The 19,632-nt window shown below is 40.3% G+C and overlaps 1 protein-coding gene across 2 annotated transcripts in view; it reads left to right on the forward strand.

Moving 5' to 3' along the window:
* The window catches only part of CDH7 (cadherin 7), a 205,546-nt gene that overhangs the window by 16,417 nt on the left and 169,497 nt on the right, over nt 1–19,632 (forward strand). For both annotated transcript variants that reach the window (XM_083187709.1, XM_083187710.1), the window contains exon 2: nt 4,453–4,799. In XM_083187709.1, coding sequence (XP_083043835.1) covers nt 4,590–4,799 — 210 coding nt within the window. In that variant the 5' untranslated portion in view covers nt 4,453–4,589. The remainder of the gene's footprint in view (nt 1–4,452; nt 4,800–19,632) is intronic.

Raw genomic sequence — 19,632 nt, forward strand, 5'->3', positions numbered from 1 at the left:
TGAAAATAAATCCTACTGTATTTGAGATGCAATTTATGTTATTTTAACTTAGGATAAAGCCATTCATTTATGTAATTATTTGGAATTTTGTGATTTTCAGGCAGATTTATATTTTCACAAATGAACCCACAAGCCCAATATTGTGGGGCTGCAGTGCTAACAATAGTGTCTGAGGGGTAAATGTATGAAGCAGTGAAAAGGGAGGAGAACTGATAAATTGCCTGTTACTTTATCACTGGCCAATCAGCTCCTGACTGTTAAGTTACAGGCTGGGATTAAAAAGGAGCAGTCAGGAGCTGATTGGCCGGTGATAAAGTACCAGGGACTTTATGCACTTTGCATGTGCAATTCAGTTATTCTATTTAACCTGTCTGACATCTTTGAAGATCAGTTAATTAAGTCACATAGGGCTGTTGCATCTGGGAAATAGGTGGAAAGAACTGTAATAAATAATTTGAAATGGGTCATATAAAGCTAAGTTAATTTTTTCCCCTATACGATATATCCATATACGTAGTCAAATTTCTCCCAATAGTATCTCCATGTTAGACTTCCATTATAAACAAACAATGTTATTTATGCTGATTCCGCTACACGCCCCTGTGCTGCTATTTCAATGATAGCATGCTGAGAGAAAGAGGTAATGCATGAAAGACAGGGACAGATTATAATGGGGGCATAAGGGGTCAGTACCCCTGGGCCCCCCTCTAGCTAGGGGCCCCTGTGGTTGGCATGTATTTTTTTTAAAAACAACATTCTTTTTTTTTTTGATAAAGGTTTTGTGCATGGGAGTGGGGGTAGTGCTGCAGCTTCACCTATCTGCCAATGTGACAATGATTAATGGTGCTGAGCATTACTGGGAGTTAACTGAGTCCCATGACACTTTGCACAAGAGGGCAGAGGCTGAGATGTTTGTGCTGAGCTCTGATTGGTGGAGCTCATTACATGCTTCTCAGGCCCATGGAGAACAGCAGCAGCAGCAGCCTAGTCATGGGAGGGATTTTAATCAGAGGCAGCACTGGGACTGTGAGGTCTTCTACAGAGTAAGGTGCAGAGGGACAAACACAGGCTTTTCATGTGGTATGTATGTATGTATGTATGTATATATATATATATGTGTGTGTGTGTGTGTGTGTGTGTGTGTGTGTGTGTGTGTGTGTGTGTGTGTATGTATGTATGTATATATATATATATATATATATATATATATATATATATATATATACATCCCCTGCAGTTACCCATTGACCAAGTTTATACTGCCTTTACTCTGTGTTTTGACAGTGTAATATTCCCCCATGAAGTTTGCGGCCAGTAATGAAATGTGCAAGGGGGCCCCGCTGTCTAAAGTGCCCCGGGCCCCCCGAAGGCTTAATCTGGCACTGATGAAAGGTCAGTAGCGCTGACCGTTTCTACAGCTGCAGCTATTGTTTTTGACAGCTACAGGTGTTATTGCCCATACACCATAGCAGGGACAGCACTGTCACTGGTTGTGATACCTGCCAGCTATGGGCTGCATGTGAGATCTCGCAAGGCTCACAAGATCTCAATCATGCCCAGTGAAGCTGGATGGTGTAGAGACACAGCACATCAGCACTAGGTTGATGGGGAGTCTGTGAAGTATTTGCCAGATGTATAACATCTCAGCCCTGGGTCTTCCTGCTTTGCCTCGGTAAAGAAGGGAAGAAGGAAAACTTATACCCACATGTATCATCTGGATATAATACATCTACCCCTTAGTTTTCTTTTTAAATACAGAATTGTGGAGCTGTGGTATAAGTAGTAATAGGTAGTAAATAGGATAGTTTTGTCCAATAATGCCTAATTGATAATATGAAAAGTCACCTACTGTATGTAGCTAATTGATACACCTGTGGATCTGCAAGTAGAGTAGAAATACATTACCTAATTAGTGTTTAATTTTAGCTTCATTCCAAACAGCTTTAATAGCTAATAAAGTTTTTATCTGAAATGTGAAGCTTTGATATAAAATGCCAAAGTGACCCATGTAATCTCTGAGATAGTTGTCTGATCATTAACTTACCACTGATCTTCAGGCTGTATTGATCTGGTCTTAAGTAATGAAGGGATATAAAACAAAACTTTAAACCACTTAATTAATTGAATTCAAGATAAATCGGGCAAAAATTAAATGGGTCAAGTTGACAATTAGGTATTATGTTTTTTCCAGTGCCCTGAACCTCTTTTTGCACTTAATTATACTTAATTACACTCATAATGTGTATCTCGACAGTAAGATGTTCTTCATCTTGATACAATAAAAGCTCACAAAATTATTAATAAGGTTGGTAAAGGAAATCCATACAACAGCTAAATTAATTATTTGCAATGCCTTGTGATACCATGGTTATTGGGTCAGCTATCCAGTAACATACTGTATGAAGTATACATACTCCACTGCAAATACACTACATCAGTGTTTCGTGTTAGCACAGAATACTATGTCATTTAAAGCATGCAGCATTATTAAGGAATATTTATTTAGCATAAGATTGTAATGTTAAAATGAATAAATATCAAGCAAAAACACTTTGTTAATCAAGTTGTGGAATTGTCTTAATATGATATTTAGTCTATATTCAGACTGAACATATTGCAATTGCTTAAATATGATTTCACCTTCCAATGTTACCTAATGCTAAGCACCAATAGAACTTATCAACACATGTATTATACTAATGTTATTCCTCTGTTACTGTAACTGTAATTGTAATTATGCAATTTTGTTGCTTTAGTGGAAATTCAAATACTGTGATGAAAGAGATACAATAGTAATACTAATAAGTAATCTTATAACTGGTTTTAAAATAAGTAGTTAGCTACTACAAATCAGTTCTTAACATGTCTGCTATAATTTCTTCCCCACTTTAATGCTTCCAGAACTGTAATTAAGTATGTTTTCTTTGTGGTGTAACAAGTGGCTGCAACAATGTGAAATAAATACCAGACTCGGTATACTGCCAATGTCTGACACAGTTGGGCATTTTGTTTCCTGTGCACACATCTCCCTCCCATGCATTCTAAGTCCAAGCACACAGAGTCACAGTTGAGACACATGGAAACCGCACAGTCTCAGAAATGTTTTAAAAATGTACTGGGTGTTGCTTGCAAAGGCAGGTGGCTAAGAGGACACGTGGATATGGTACATTGTATCGGCGTGTTATCATAGATGTGTTGTGTTGTTGCTGTGAATTCTAAACTCTAGTTTTGGTGGTACAATGTGCACAGTGGCATTTCATAGAAACAGAATTTAAAGATAGATAAGAAAAACTTGGCCCGTATATTCTGCTCCTTTTTAAAACATGTTACCTCAAACCCTATTTGATCCTTATTTCTTCGTAAAGATATCAATATGCATATCCCAAGCATGTTTAAATTGCTCTACTGTATTTGCCTTTACCACCTCTGATAGAAGGCTATTCCACTTATCCACTACCCTGATACCATGGTTATTGGGTTAGCCATCCATTAACTGTATGAAGTATACATACTTCACTGCAAATAGACTACATCAGTGTTTCATGTTAGCACAGAATACTGTCATTTAAAGCATTCATCATTGTTCAAGAATATTTATTTATTTAAGATTCTAATGTCCAAATTAATAAATATCAAGCAAAAACACTGTAAATACTAAAATCCTGTGTGTTACAAAATGTGTGTCTCAGTATTTGAATGTTCAGATGGACATTATGCATCATTGGGCATCACAAAAGATGTAATAGTTAGCATTACTGCCTCACAGCACTGAGGCCATGGGTTCGATACCCACCATGGTCCTAACTGTGCAGAGTTTGTATATTCTCCCTGTGTTTGAGTGGGTTTACTCTGGGTATGCCGGTTTCCACCCACAATCCAAAAATATACTGGTAGATTATTTGTCTTCCAACAAAATTAACCCTATAATGTCCATGTGTGTGCATGTACATGTGGTAGGGAAAATAGATTGTAAGCTCCACCGGAGCAGGGACTGATGTGAATGTTCAACTATACTGTGTAAAGTGCTGCAGAATATGTATGTGCTATGTAAGAAACTGTTAATAAATAATAATTAAATAATGCAGCAGTGGAGAGGCTTTTATTAGCATTAGTAGAATGTGACTCAGAAATGACCCCTCTGGGATTTTAATTTTTTTGTTTCTAAAAGCTACAGTATTAATCCATTTAATGTTCTACTGGAAACTGGCATGCAGCTTTTGAATGGAGTTTAATTGGTTAGCTGTAATTTTATTTTATATTTTGCAACAAGTGTCTATCTGTAACTTTTGAGGTTCACTATTCTTATTACTGACCTGTCTATATTCATCTACAGTATGATGAGAAATTGTACCAGAACCTAGATGTTTTATATTTACTTGTGCTATATACAGAGAAAGTGGAATAACTTTATTTTGACCAAGCTCCCTTTCCTTTTTCTTTTTTTTCCCTTAGGCATTTAAGTATTTCTCTGTGGATATATACTTCAAGTAAGTTTCCACCTTCGACACTAAAACTCTGTCTGGAACAGTATTGGATTTTGTACGAAGACATTTGGGAACTGTTTAATACTTTTATTTAAAGTCAGAAAAATGAAGATGGGCAAACATGAAATGTGTCATTATCTTCAGCTTATAGCTATTTTATTTGGTCTTTCTGGAATAAGCCAAGCTGAGCTTTCAATGTCTACATCCAAGCCTTACATTCAGTCCGGGAAATCAAGAACAAAGCGGAGCTGGGTGTGGAACCAGTTCTTTGTACTGGAAGAATACACAGGAACTGATCCTCTGTATGTGGGGAAAGTAAGTACCATACACACATGCTGTTAAATCCATACTGTAAATAGAAATGACCTATCTTTCTTTATCTGTATTTGGATCACTTTGTTAGAGAACAGAGAACTGAATGGTAATTGAGGGGCATCGAAAATAGGTGGTTCATATATCATGTATCTCACTGACAACAATAGTATGAACATCTATTTATTATATAACTTTTGATTTATGGAGCATTGAATGTACTTGGATTAATAAAATGCAATATTAGCTAATAAAATGCAAATGTGCCAAAATTAATATTTTCAGACATCCATACCCATGATCAAGAAATCTAGGGTGAACTTAAAAGCTCTTCTAGAATACCACTAACCATCAAAGATTAACATGCATTACACTAGATTAATACATAGAATAACCATAGATAAATCTAACAAAGTAAAGCCTATAAATAAAAAAAAAAATATATATATATATATATATATATATATATATATATATATATATATATATATAAATGTTTAAAATATTTTGCATGTCATTAACATTTGCAAAAACAGGAATAATATGATTCAAAAATTTTGTTTAGTAAATGTAAAATATAATGTGCACATAATAGAAACAGTATGGAGCAGATGCTGATTATGTTACTATAAAAATATATCTTTATGCAAATGAACAATGAGTTAGGAATTTCATACAGTATTTGTTTATATTTATTCTTTGTATTATAATATCTCTATATATATATTTCATAAAGAAAATAATTACATCTTTACTAACTAAATAGGAACGGAAAGTGTGATAAAAATGTTTTCAAAATCTTAAAAAAAAAAAAATGTAGATAATCAAAAATAGATTCATTTGGGCAAAATACATGTCAAAAATGTATTGTGAGTTTTCAAAACTAATTTAAAAATGATTGTGTCAACTCTTTACTAACTGGAAAATGGAAAAGAGGGTTACAAAAAAAAGTGAACATAAAATAATAAAACATTTTTAAATCAATGTCTAATATATTTTGTAAAGTGATACTGCACAGAGGAAATTAATATTTTACAAATTACATCGATAGACACATTGATGTTAATCTATCACCATTCTATTTTATGAAATATAATCGTAGATAGACATTATATGCATGGTTAAAGCTAATATTTCCAAACAAATTGTACTTGGATACTAGTAACATATATGTGAATAAATGTACTTTGTTTATAAAAAAGAAAAGGAGAACATCTGGATACATACTTAATGATGTGTGTATCCAACCACCTCCTTAGCTACAGTACTCGATGGGGGAGAGCAGGGTCCATGTTGCATTCCATAACATGTAGCTCACTAGTGATATCCTTTGTCATACTGCATGTACAGGCAATGGCAGATGGCATTGTAAGTGACATTGTGCATACACACTGGACAATATTTAGATATTGTCTGACCCATCAGAATCGGCTAAATAGTTTAAAGTGTCCTCCAGTGTGTACACCGCTATAGTGAATTCATCACATATCATTTGAAACTCATAAAGATTGCATATGACCTATATATTAGTATTGAATCTGGTAAATTGTTGTTGAGACTCAATCTAACACAATTTAGACCAGGCATGTAAAAACTATGGTCCTCCAGCTGTTGTGAAATTACAAGTCCCATCATGCCTTGTCACAGTTTTACTTTTAGGGAATGCTAAAACAATGGCAAGGCATGCTGGGATGTGTAGTTTCACAGCAGCTGGAGGGCCACAGTTTGGACATGCCTGATTTAGATGATATACATAACTTTTCTTTCCATAACTCTACCATTAGTAATAGATTCAGCTATTTAAGTGTACACATTCCATTACATACAGTAGACCTCTGATATTTGTGTTCTTTTACCTGCAAATGTGCAGACCAGGGACTGAGTGGTCACTTGCAGTGCTCCAAAAGTGACATGCTGTTGGTATTTATGGGCAGCTATGGAACAGCGTTAAGCAGCATTATTTGTGTGGGGCCTGTCTTTGAGTTATTTAAAGTTGTATCTGCAGCTTCTGAAAGGTGAAACCTTTTGAAACAATAAAAAGCTTTTGGTCAAAAATGTCACTTTAGTGTACAGTATATAGCTTATAATATGATGCAAAAGATAATGACATCCTATTTACCACATAGACAGGTCCTTAAGATACTTATAAATTCATGCTCTTTGTATTTATTGCATTTCCTTGTCCTGATTGTTGGTAAAGCTATAATTTAAGTGGTGTAGAGGGGTAGATTTATTATAGCATCTCTTATCGTGCCGCTATAACACTTCCTGCTTCGCCTCATTAGTGAGGCGAAGCAGGAGGGAAACCGACAAGATGTATAAACATCTTGCCCACTGAAGTGGGGGAGCACAAATCCCCCCCTCAGGCGATGGCCCCTCCTGGAGATGCGCTGTCTCCTCCCCCCTGGCCGGCTGGACTGAGCATGTGCGGGATCTTGCTACTCACGCAAGATCTCCAGCGCAGCTCAGAGCCAGCAGCAGGGACAGCGCTGTCCCTGCTGTGGGCATCAGACATTGCCACCTGCAGCTGTTAAAGTCAATAGCAATGTTGACCGTTCATACAATAGGTAGGAGGCAGGCACACAGTATAAAATATAATACTTGCGCTAAGCCTCCTCCCCCAAACCTGCCGCTGATATACTGTAGTACCTGCATCGCAGGTGTCATAGATCAGGGGAAGTGCTATCCCCTGCCATAATGCACAGGGATAGCGCATTTTCCCCTGATTTACGCTTATTAAATCTACCCCAGAGTCTCTTATAGCTATATGTTATAACTTCACATATAAAAATATTTATGTTAATATAAATAAAGTATGAACATGTAATAATTTGAGTAACTTATTCTAACCAACTGATCATATCCCTCTTTGAATTAGTATAGTCAATAAGTAAAACATCTTTCAAAATTTTAAAATAATTTGTTTACAATTGTACATAAGTAGATTGCCCTATTTTTTTTGCAAATACATTGATTTGCAGGCACAACAGTGACAGTTCAAAAAGTCATTGTCTGATGGAAGAGGTTTGGTGGGTTAGGTTGTTACCTCGCTTAATTTAGGTTCATGAGTGCTACTAGGAGGGGAGATGAGTACATTATATATAGAAGGTGCGATTAGAAAGTAGTTTCCCGCATGTACTTGAATTATTCAGCTGCCAGAGGTGCTGGAATGTCAACAATGTGATTTTACATTTAATTGAATACATTTTGTATTTTCTAGTAGTATTTTAGCAGGGCAACACATTATTAAAAATACACAAACTCTCATGATTTATTTACTTCATAAATAAAACTAAATAAAAATATTTTAGATGAAAAATTTTAATTTCTAAATTAACGAAGCAACAGATATAAAATGGAAAGCTTCAATTTGATTTACAGTTTTTATCATGTACAGTTTCAAGATTAACAGCAAATCTGCAGCTACTGTATAGATGTCAATATAGCAATGAGGGGTGCAAAGACTATGACTTGGCTGTGCACTTGTTATGTACTTGATGGATAATTAAGCACATATGTACAATAAACAAAACATACATACTGCATATTGTTTTCTTAGGCAGCATGATTGATTAAGAATGAAGTTAGAAAAATTCAAATACATATGATAAATCAGTTTATTCTGTCACCATATGATGTAAAAAGTAGCATGACTTGTGCTAGTGCCTACATGAAAGAAGCAAAAGGCCTGTTTATAAACTATTGTTATCTGCTGTGAACAGGGTGAAATGTCCAAACTATGGCCATCCAGCTGTTGTGAAACTACAAATCCCATCATGCCTTGCCACAGTTTTGCTATTAGAGGATGCCAAAGCTATGGCAAGTCATACTGGGATGTGTATTTTCACAACAGCTGGAGGGCCACAGTTTGGACATGCCTGCCCTAGAGGGTACTAGTGTCACATTGACAGAAGCTGCTTCACCAGCAGCTACTGTAGGTGGGAACGTCAGTCCCAGAAAGACTTGCAAAAAAAAGAAAATGGTAGCAGCGCTTACCAATTGTCGATTGTATAAAACAATTGGACTGATTTCACATAAAATAATACAATTTATTAAAACACATATAACATTGACCATTAGTGTGTAATGTATTGCGCACTGTATTGCGCATGTGTATTGCGCATGTGTCAAACACAAAATCCCATACAGTTCCTGGTGTAAAGGTGCTGACCTTTTCTGTTATGCACCTGATGGTAGGTGCCTGATATGTATTAAAGAGGGTATTTACCGTCCACAATAAATGGCTTTGCAGTCCCACACTACTATTTGCCTCCTGTTGCTGTATTAGGCTGGTCCTGATAAAATACAGTCCACCATGGAGGATAGCTTTGTGGTGTAGATGGTACCATTGGTGAACTCCGATGGCTGGGGTACAAGCATTGATGCTAGAAACCTTCTCCAGCTGGTTCGGGTTCAGATGTAGATTGGCCAAGATAATTCAGGAACGATGTGGGGATCAAACGGCTGTATCAAAGTAACTGTAAAATCAGTCCAATTGTTTTAACTAAGACCTTTTCATTAGTATAAGCACTGCTACCTTTTTTTATACCATACTGTACATGTTTCAATCATGTGGTGTTGTGGAGACAACAGCACAAAAACATTGTCATCACTCCTCAGGCTGGTGGAGGCAACATTACTGAGAGGCAGATCATCATATTGAGCTAATATCATCAATGAAACTTATCAGCAGTAGAATACATGCTTAGAAGAATTCAAGCCATGCTAAGGGCAAAACTTGGCCAATAAAGTACTAACTCGGTCATCAAAATAATCCAGTGTGCTTAGTCAGAGCAAAACTGTTGTGATAAGCCTTGATATTTTGTGACCATGTTAAAGGAGGCTCCATTAGATTATATGAATAACATTAAAGTTTGATACAGATTTAAGAATTCCCCTGTGTTGCTGCTTAGTTGCCATACACTTTCAGCACATTTCACATAAGGCAAAAGCAAGCAAAGATCTGTCCAACTTGGGAATCCATGATGCCAGATTGTAAACTTAAATGTTTTGCCTGAAATATGAATGTATACCCCTTGCAGGTGTGTTCTTTAGCAGAATTTTTTTTTTCATTCAAGATTACACTAAGAATTTTAAACCTTGTAAATAAATATAACAATTGACATGTTATAGCCCTTATCAGTGGTGTCACATAGGGAGACCTTGCCATGTTGAGAAATTCAGGGGCATTGCTGCAAATCGGTAAGCCTTCTGGCTTTGTGACAAGACAAAAACTGGCATTGGTCTGGAAACATTTAGGCTAATCTGTGCAAATATTCATGCTAAATGAGCGGGCTAAGCTAATATGTTTTGAATATCAGGAACCCGCACGTGTTTGGGTTAATTGCCTGACACTGCAGGAGTATGTGGATTGCTACTTAGCACATAATGCAGTGCCACTATACTGAGGCTACTCTACCATGAGTGTGCAACAGAACGGCAATAGCTTATTTCAGATAACAATCCTGGGTAAACTGAATAATGACCTGGCACTGGTGGATACAGCAGCAAACTCACTTTATTTTGATTGTTTGATCTCAGTGGAGCCAGTGCCCCAACTGCACAAAGTGAAGGTTCTTTGTATTCATGGGTTACTGGGGGAACACTCTCAAGGTCAGATTGTATGTACTGTGGTGGTGAGAGCTCATAAGCTCCCATACCTACTCACCTTGGGACGTGACTTCCTGTTATTCTAGGAGGTGATCTTAAAGTCCAACCTGACATAACAGCAACTGAATCATCAGATGGGTCTTTGGGTTTAAAGTATATGCCAAAGAGAGAACAAGATCTATACCCCAGAACAATGCCATTGTGGGAAAATGCAAGGTGACACAGAAATCCCCCTGTTAAAAAAGCATGTGGGTTCTGCTTCTGATCCTCCTGTGGGAACAGACAGACAAGCCCATCCTGGAGCTCAATATGGACATGGACTGGTCACCAGTGCCAAAACTATTTCTATTACAAGTCTTTGCAATGGACCAAGTTAGAAATCTTTTGTGTACAGTTAATCAGCTCGTACATACAGTATACGGCATATATAATCAGTAGTGTAGCCATGGTACAGATTATGCATCCGCATGCTTCCCATACTTGTTTATTCCTTTGTTCCTAGGATACACTACGGCATCTATTATGTCATAAGACAAACCAGGGTCATGCACCTGAGACAGGACATGATGGCTTTGAATCACCTATTTCTTCAGCAATATTACTAAGTCAAATGCGTCTGTCATCCTGAACCTTTATGCGACACAAGTAGCATTTTGTGGTTGATGTTCTTGGCCAGCCAGATCACTGCTCTTCTTGAACATTTTTCCTGCCATTATCCAAAGCACTAGTCCCAAACCTGTTTCCGTGACATGACATTATCACTGTACACCTAGACAAGTTTATGATTCATTTTGGCTGCTTACAGTATGTGCCCTTTAGATTCAGAAATCTGATGCACCTAAGTATTTCTGAAAGCCCCACAATCTCACAATTGAAATTTGGACAGTATGACTGATATGAGGTGCAGTCTACTGAATTCAGCCAGATTCTTGCTGAAAGTGACATACCATACAGTCCTCCTGGCTGTGAGATAATTGGTGACCAATTGGCCGCCTATAGAATTTTTGCATGCTATTGAACCACTTTAGCAGGTAACTTTATTTGGGCCCGTTGAAGCCGTTTTCTTGTGGGACCCTTCTTAAGGGAATTAATTGGAATACTAATTATTCTAAAACTTCCATGAGGAATCAAGCCCTCATACACCTATAACTTTTGCAGCCATAGAACTACCTTATCAGTATATATGCTAACGAATTAAAAGCTAAACCCATAGGGGACGAAACACATCGGGTGAGGCATCACATTTTATTCCAAAATGTACAACACATTTTTTTTTTTTTTTTCAAAACGTTTTTATTAAAGTTTTGCATGTAATAGTAGTTGTACATAACTAAACATCAATCTCTTGTATTAAAACATTCAGCAAATAAAGTACATTACCCTATGAAAACTGTGCATAATTGGTATTTCTTTCCATGGGTGTATTCATGTCAGATGTATAACATTTCCTTTCTTCAATCCCTGAGAACCCACTTTTCCTATTGCACCACTTTCCCTTCTCAATATTTGACCCCTCTTTCTTATTTAGAGGTGTGTTCAACAAAGTAACCCTTTAGTTTCCTCGTCTCTACATACATTCGCCTGATTACATGTCTAATACAACTTATTCCTTATGAATTTCAACAACCAATCAACTACCCCTACAACATTAACTACCCCCCCACCACCCCCCCCCCCTCCCTTGCCCACCCACAACTAAGACTCGGTGCGCCTCAACTATCTGTTAGTGATCTAAGCAGGTACCAGGTTGTGCCTTCAAACACCTTCATAACGTGTTTCCTTTCATTTTCCTCCATTGACGCTATGTATACCCCCCATTTAGCATGAAATTTCTTGACTCCTTCCTCCACCATCGGCAAAGTGGCTTTTCTATCAAAATACAACAGTTGCGTTAGCGTAGACTTAACATCATGTAATAATGGGGATGCTGAGGTAGTCCAGTTGCGTAAGATTACTTTCTTCGCAACTGTTACTATCATGGTGAGAAATGGAAACAATTCTGTTTTCCTGCCGTGAAGATTCCATTGTGAGAAATTCGCACATAACATAGCCAACGGATCTTTAACTAGGCGCAACCCACATATATTATTTATATACATCATCACCTTGTCCCAAAATTTTCTGACTCTCCCGCATTCCCACAAATGGTGGAAGAACGTTGCGTTTGAGCTTTTACATTTAAGACATATCCCCAGTTCTCCCGGGACAAAGTGCTTTCTCTGGGCTTGTGAGATATATGCTCTATGTAGCGTCTTTATGTGCACCTCCTGCAGCATAGCCGACTGCAACACCTTCAATGTTTTTTCCATGTGTTTATGTAATATATCTCCCGAACCCACTCCCGGAATGTCTGCCTGCCACTTAAGCCCCATTGCTTGCCATACTGCTTCAGGTGTGACTGGTAGTATATCGCCATATATATATACTTAATTCGGAATGGCCCAGTAGAGCTTAAAGCAAACACTTGCTGCATTACGTCTTGTCTTTCAGTGTCTATCATTGGGTTTCCTTTTGACTGAATAAAATGTCTGATTTGCAAATACATAAAAAAGTCCCTATTTGGTAAAGAGTATTTAGCTGAAAGCTCTTGAAATGAGAGCAAATGTCCCCCCGGGTCGAACACATCCTTAACTGCCAAAATTCCTTGTCTTTTCCATCTTTCATACCCCTTCTCTGTCATCCCGGGAGTGAATCCGGGGTTTCCCCAGAAGGTGTCATATTTTGTGTTTTGAAAGTTTCTGCCCATGCACTTGTTGATTGCCAACCATGCGGAGTATGTGTCCCTGACAATGATGTTATCCCGGACCTGCTGTGGCAACTTTGCCCGTGGAACGTGGAGCAATCCCGCCAAAGAATATGGTGAGACAGTTTCCTCCTCCAGAATTCTATGAGTATAGGAGCTAGTTCCCTGGAGCCAGTCCAGGGCATATCTCATGAAGACTGCCTGGCTGAAGGCCAGCACATTTGGCATTCCTAACCCCCCATCTGCCTTTTTGAGGTATGTTTTAGATCTAGAAATCCGTGGTTTCTTGCCCTGCCACAAAAAAGAGAAGAAGGCCGTATTTATTTTCCCTATATCTTGCCTAGATACCCGGATTGGGAGCATTTGGATGTAATAGGATAGTTTGGGGAATACTATGGCCTGTAGTACCGCAGCTCTTCCCAGCAATGAGAGTGGCAGTTCCTTCCACCCCTCCAGCAACTTTCTGATATCTTCAATTATAGGGGAGAAGTTAATTTTGTATAAGTCTCTAATTTTGCCTGGAATATTTATGCCCAGATATTTAATGGTATCTGTACTAAGCTTGAAGGGAAGGGTATTTTGCGCGGAAAGCTCATCTGTCTGGGGCCCTAGTACCTGCAAAATCTCTGACTTGTGGAAATTTATCTTATATCCTGCAAAGGACCCGAACTCTTCTATCAGTTTCCTGATGGCAGGTAAGGATTCCGTCAATTTTGATACAAAAAGAAGCATGTCATCAGCAAAGAGGCTGACCTTCAATTCTATTGCTCCCAATGTAATGCCCCTATAGTGTGTACTTTCTCGTAGAGCTATTGCTAAGGGCTCCAAGGCCAGAGCAAACAGCAACGGCGACAGTGGGCACCCTTGTCTCGTCCCTCTTTGGACCAGAAACGGGGGGGATATGTGACCATTACATGCCACCTGCGTGTATGGTTGTAAATACAGAGATTGTATAGTTCCGATGAAGGCCGGGGGAAATCCAAACCTCTTCATCGTTTCATATAGATGGTCCCAGGTGACCAGATCGAACGCCTTCTCAGCATCCATAGACAGAACGACCCGGTCACCTGAGCCCCCCTCCCTTCCCAACTGGTGGATCACGGTCAGCAATTTACGTACATTTACCACCGAGTGCCGACCACTTATAAATCCAGTTTGGTCCTCGGAGATAACTGTAGGCAAAATATGTTTCATTCTTTCGGACAATATTTTTGTGAACAATTTGTAGTCAGTGTTCAACAGTGAAATGGGCCTATACGAGCTCGGCTCCTCTGGGTCCCTACCAGGTTTCGGGAGTACCTTGACTACTGCTGAGTTAAAATACAATGGGGTTGGTTGGCCCTGCAGTATAGCATTAAACACCTGCACCAAAATGTCTCCCACCCTTGCTTTCAGTATCTTGTAGAATTCCCCAGAGTATCCATCTGGCCCCGGGGCTTTAAGGGGTTTAAGCTTAGATATAGCTTGCGTTACTTCCTCTATTGTTATAGGCGCTACAATACGCTCCGCTGCGGAACTAGAAATTTTAGGTATTGAAATAGAAGCCCAAAAGTTTTCCTTCTTCTCCCGATTAATTTCCCCCTGGGAATATAGGTTTGAGTAAAATCCCCTAAGAGTATCAATGATATCAGATCCCCTATGTACCCTTGCGCCTCCCGAGGTTTTGAGGGATTTAATATATGCTGATGGCCTAGTGCCTCTCATTAAATTGGCCAATAGTCTTCCATTTTTATTACCATGTTTATAAAATTGGAAGTTTGTGTTGCTTATGCACCGCAATGTCTGAGATTCTAGCAGTGCCTCGAACTGAGTCTTGGCCTGGGAGTATTTCTGTTTATGGACCAAGTTAGGGGATGAGCTATAGGTAGCGTATGTTGATGTTAGTAGTTCCTGGGCCTTGACTATGTCCTCAGATCTTTCCTTCCGATATTTCTTGACAAACGAGATTATTTCCCCTCTAAGCACCGCTTTAGCCGCCTGCCATTTTAAAAACGGATCTACATCATGTTCCATGTTGTTATGTTGATACTCCATCCACTTGGCCTCTAAAGCATCTCTAAAAGTTTTGGAGGACGCCAGATAAGAAGGGAATCGCCACTGACGATGTCCCCCTACATCTAGGGCTGTCTCCACTAGTACCCATATCACAGCATGGTCCGACAAACATATCGGTTCCATACCGGTATCAAGTAAGCGGCCGCAGAGACCAGTGGATAGGAGTATGTAGTCAATGCGTGACATTGTTCCATGTGCCGCTGAAATACAAGAATATTCCCTGTCTGTGGGATGTAGCAACCTCCAGCCGTCTACCACCTGGAGCTGGGTTGCAATTTCACCTAACCCCAATGCTGGTTTTGCAGGGCTTCTTTTTGGTTTAGAGGATTTATCTAAGGACGGTTGGGCTACCATGTTAAAATCTCCCCCTATTATTAAGCGGGAATCTGCATATGGCATTAATTTTGTCAATAAGTGGGCAAAAATTTTTTTTGAGTATACATTGGGCGCGTACACACTGCACAGAACAAATTGTTCTCCGTGTATGGTCATCTCTACTACAACATAGCGTCCCTCCGGGTCTTTGATGATGTTGCTGACTACCACTCCCAGTGTTTTGCGTGACAGGACTACTACCCCTCTAGCTTTAGAGGTAAAGGAGGCATATGCCTCAACTTTAAACCCCAAGGCTCCCAATTTATCATGTTCACTATCAGTGAGATGAGTCTCTTGAAGTAGAGCTATGTCCGCCTTTTGTTTTCTAAGGTATAAGAGTAGTTTTTTCCTCTTTATCGGGGAATTAATGCCTCCCACGTTCCACGAGCAAAATTTTATATTAGCCATAACACATTAGCACTATGATACTTCCTAGACATTGACGCACCGAGTCCCCATTCCCACCCCCCTTTCCCCCCCCAACTTCCCCACAAAATATACATAGAACCCGGAAGGACAGGTCCCTGTGCCTTCCCCCCCTCCCCTCCAACAATAAGAACAAAAATAACTTTTCCCTTGAGAGAAAAAACTCTCAGATAACACATCAATATATTCCCTATTCCTGCAGCGAGGATTGAGCCCCACCAGTGAAGCTCCTCCCTCACCAACACCCCTGTTTTGGTATTTACCTGACTTCCTTTACCTCTACGCCCCTAGATTAAACCAGTTTCCCGGGCGGCGTAGCAGGGCCGGCACCCCTATTATCTAATTTCAATATATTATCAAACAGATCACAATCCCCCCAATATTAACCTTATAACATAACTATAACTGTATATATTAGTGTTAACTTTTCCACACTTATAACGGCAATAATATCTCCATGCGGCTGTCTTAAACTAGTAACATTGATAGGAGCATGCTCCTAAAATACCCATGCAGTCCCGCCGGACAACCTTGGCGTGAATCCATCAAGTCATATATATCACATGCATGTTCTCACGGCTGTGCAGTTTCTGCAAATTCCATCCTGAGATATGCTCTCGCATCGGCCGCTGTAGAGAAGTCTCTGAAGGTGTCCCCCTCAAAGACCCTAAGCCTGGCTGGGTAAAGCAGTGCGAATTTCTTCTTTTCTGCGATTAATTTAGAGCAAATGCTGGTGAACTCCTTTCTGGCCCTAGTCACCTCAGCAGAATAGTCCTGAAACAGGTGCAACTTGTGGCCTTCCCACTGTAATGTTCTCTGCTTGCGTGACGCTGTCCATAATATTTCCTTATGCAGGTAGCTCAAGCATTTAAAAATTGTGACTCTGGGTCTCACATTTACCCCCTCCTTTTCAGGTCCCAATCTGTGGGCTCTTTCTATGACCATATCAGTGCAATCACTCTCTACCCCCAACAATGTAGGCAGAGTGTTGCGGACAAAGTGTTGCAGAGCGGGGCCCCGCACTGTCTCTGGGAGTCCCACAAGCCTGAGGTTAGATCTTCTCGACCTATTTTCAAGGTCGTCAACCTTGTTGGTGAGGGCATATACAGTTTTCTGGAGGGCGGCATTGTGATCCTTCAATTCTTGTACCTCATGGAAAACCACTCCAACTTGTGACTCATTATGGGAAACCCTCTGTGAGAGCTGTGAAATGTGTCCCTTCAGGTCATTAAAGCTCACATGAAATGCTGCTGCCTGTTCTTTAAACATAGGCGCAATGGTTGCTTTAATAGCTTTTACCATGCTTTGGTATGCTGCAGTGTCCCTGTCTTCCTCCTCTCTGGTTATGTCCCGCAGTAAGCATTCAGGGGTACCCTGGAGTGAGTGGGTAAGGGAGTCTGAGGTGCCCAGTACCTGTAGCTGCACTGTCTGTTGCTGGCAGGGTTGTCCGGGCGAGTGCTGTGCCTCAGAGCGTGATCCTCCTGCTGCAGGGGACGGAGGTGTGGCCGCCATCTTGGGCTGCTGTAGCTGCTGCTTCACTGCGGTGCGACGGCTCTGGCGCTTCGGCATGGGAGAGAGAAACCTCTCCATGCACCGCGCCCAGCTCTCCTTATGTTCTGCCTCCGAATGAGGAGCAGGGGGACAGCAATCCGGCGAGGTAGGGGTGCCGCCCACGGAGCTCAGCTCTCACGCGGCCGTCTTGTAGTGAGCCGGAACCGGAAGTCTAAGCCGTGACATGTTAAGGGCAGGCAACGGGGAACATGAGCCTGGTCAAATCATCTGATGAAAAGACATCCTTATGGAAGTAGCGACCAGTATTAGAGATTGGTGCTGCACAGGTCTGACACCAGTAGCACAGGGCTGGTCCACCATGCAGCAGCTGCTGCAGCTCGTTCACAGGTGAGATATCTGCAGGTCCAAGCTGCCTCCATAGGCACCCAGCAACAGCCCAGACAGCTCTTAGTCTCACTACAGTGTATTACCCCCGCAGGAGGCTTAGCCCAGAAGCAGCAGGAGCAGGCAGCTGTATATATAATCCCAACCTGCCACCTCCAAGATGGCCGCCGCGGGGACAGTGAGAGGGAGAGACCCGGGTCTCTCACAGAATTTTCAGCTCCCTGGGTGGACAGGTAGGTCTGAGCAGGCAGTGCCAGGTGGGGGGCAGGTGTAGGCACCTCCAGAGTGGCCAGCTGATGGTCCGCGGCGATTTGCGCTGCCGCGATTCGGGCCTGGAGCCCGCCGCCGGGTGCAGTCTAAATTGAGGCCGCGGCTTGAGGCAATGTATAGGCCGCAACCTGCAGGAAGGGAATTCTCCCTCCCCCGGCCCCGCAGCACACTCACCCAGGTACCGGAGGGTCCCCGCCGGGCTGGAGAACACGCAGGGGCCTTGAGGGGACTGCCGGGGTGTCCCAGGAGAAGGTTTTTGATGGAAGGAGCAGGAGCCCTTGAAAAAAGCGTCCTGTGTCCTTCCCGTGCAGGCCACGCCCCCCGTGTACAACACATTTAATCATTGAACATTTTTATTGAAAAAAAATACTTTTCTTGAAAAAAAGATTTGTAATAAAGAAAGAAGTTTTAATATGGACTTTTGTGTTAATAATACTGGTGACACCATTTGAGGTATATAGAGAACTTATTGTGGCAGGGACATGAAGTGAATTTGTAATATACATTCCAGGGTTTAGAGCAGCAGCAGGACTAATTAGATCTTTTGTTTCCTCTGATATATTGTGAATCACTGTCTGCTAATTAACCACACCTGTTATTTCCAATTATATGTTTGCCTAGAGCAGAAAGTCAGTATTCCCAATGACTTGTAGCTGTTGAGCAGTAGGCTGGGTTTATGTGAGGATTACGATAGGGATTGCTGGAGTGTACCCGTATTATGAAGCCTATGTGTTGCCTTTTGGAAAACCTGCCATGGAGTAACTCAAGAATTGCCAAGCTGTTACCTTGTATGCTGTCTACCTGCTGCAAATGAAGATCCAGACTTTATTTAATCTAGTGTGTGTGTCACTCCTTGTCACTATATATATATATATATATATATATATACACATATGATATATATATATATATATATATATATATATATATATATATATATATATATATATATATATATCCGGCATGGTGTAGTTAATAGTAGTCATCATCAAATTGTAATGCAGCATGCAAATCACTTTTCCTGTATGTAATCTCTATTTTCAGCAACATAAACCAATTATTATTTAGTCTAATAGTTTTATTACAGGAGTAGTGTTCTTGCAAAATGGGCTCATTACATTCCTAATTAAACAAAGTGGACATTTCTAACAATACATAGTATACTTGAAGTGAAGTCCATTAACAAAACTTCAGCTTAGATAAACATTTTATTACATTAAGACTAAACATGTTTTCCCTCAATACACACTGTAATCTATACTTTGATTCTGCCACAGAGGGCCTGATTCATGATAGTAAGGAATTGCACCGTCACAAGGAAGTGGCTGTGCACAAATTCGCCTGTAAGAGATGGATGCATCATGTTTGCATTAGCAAGTATCAGAATGCTGTGTCTGATGACATGCAATTTACTCGGCTTTAGGCATCGGTAGTGTTGGACTGGGGCATCATATAGAACCC

This window comes from Crinia signifera, chromosome 5, assembly GCF_055691185.1.
Source record: "Crinia signifera chromosome 5, ASM5569118v1, whole genome shotgun sequence".
NCBI classification, from domain to species: domain Eukaryota; kingdom Metazoa; phylum Chordata; class Amphibia; order Anura; family Myobatrachidae; genus Crinia; species Crinia signifera.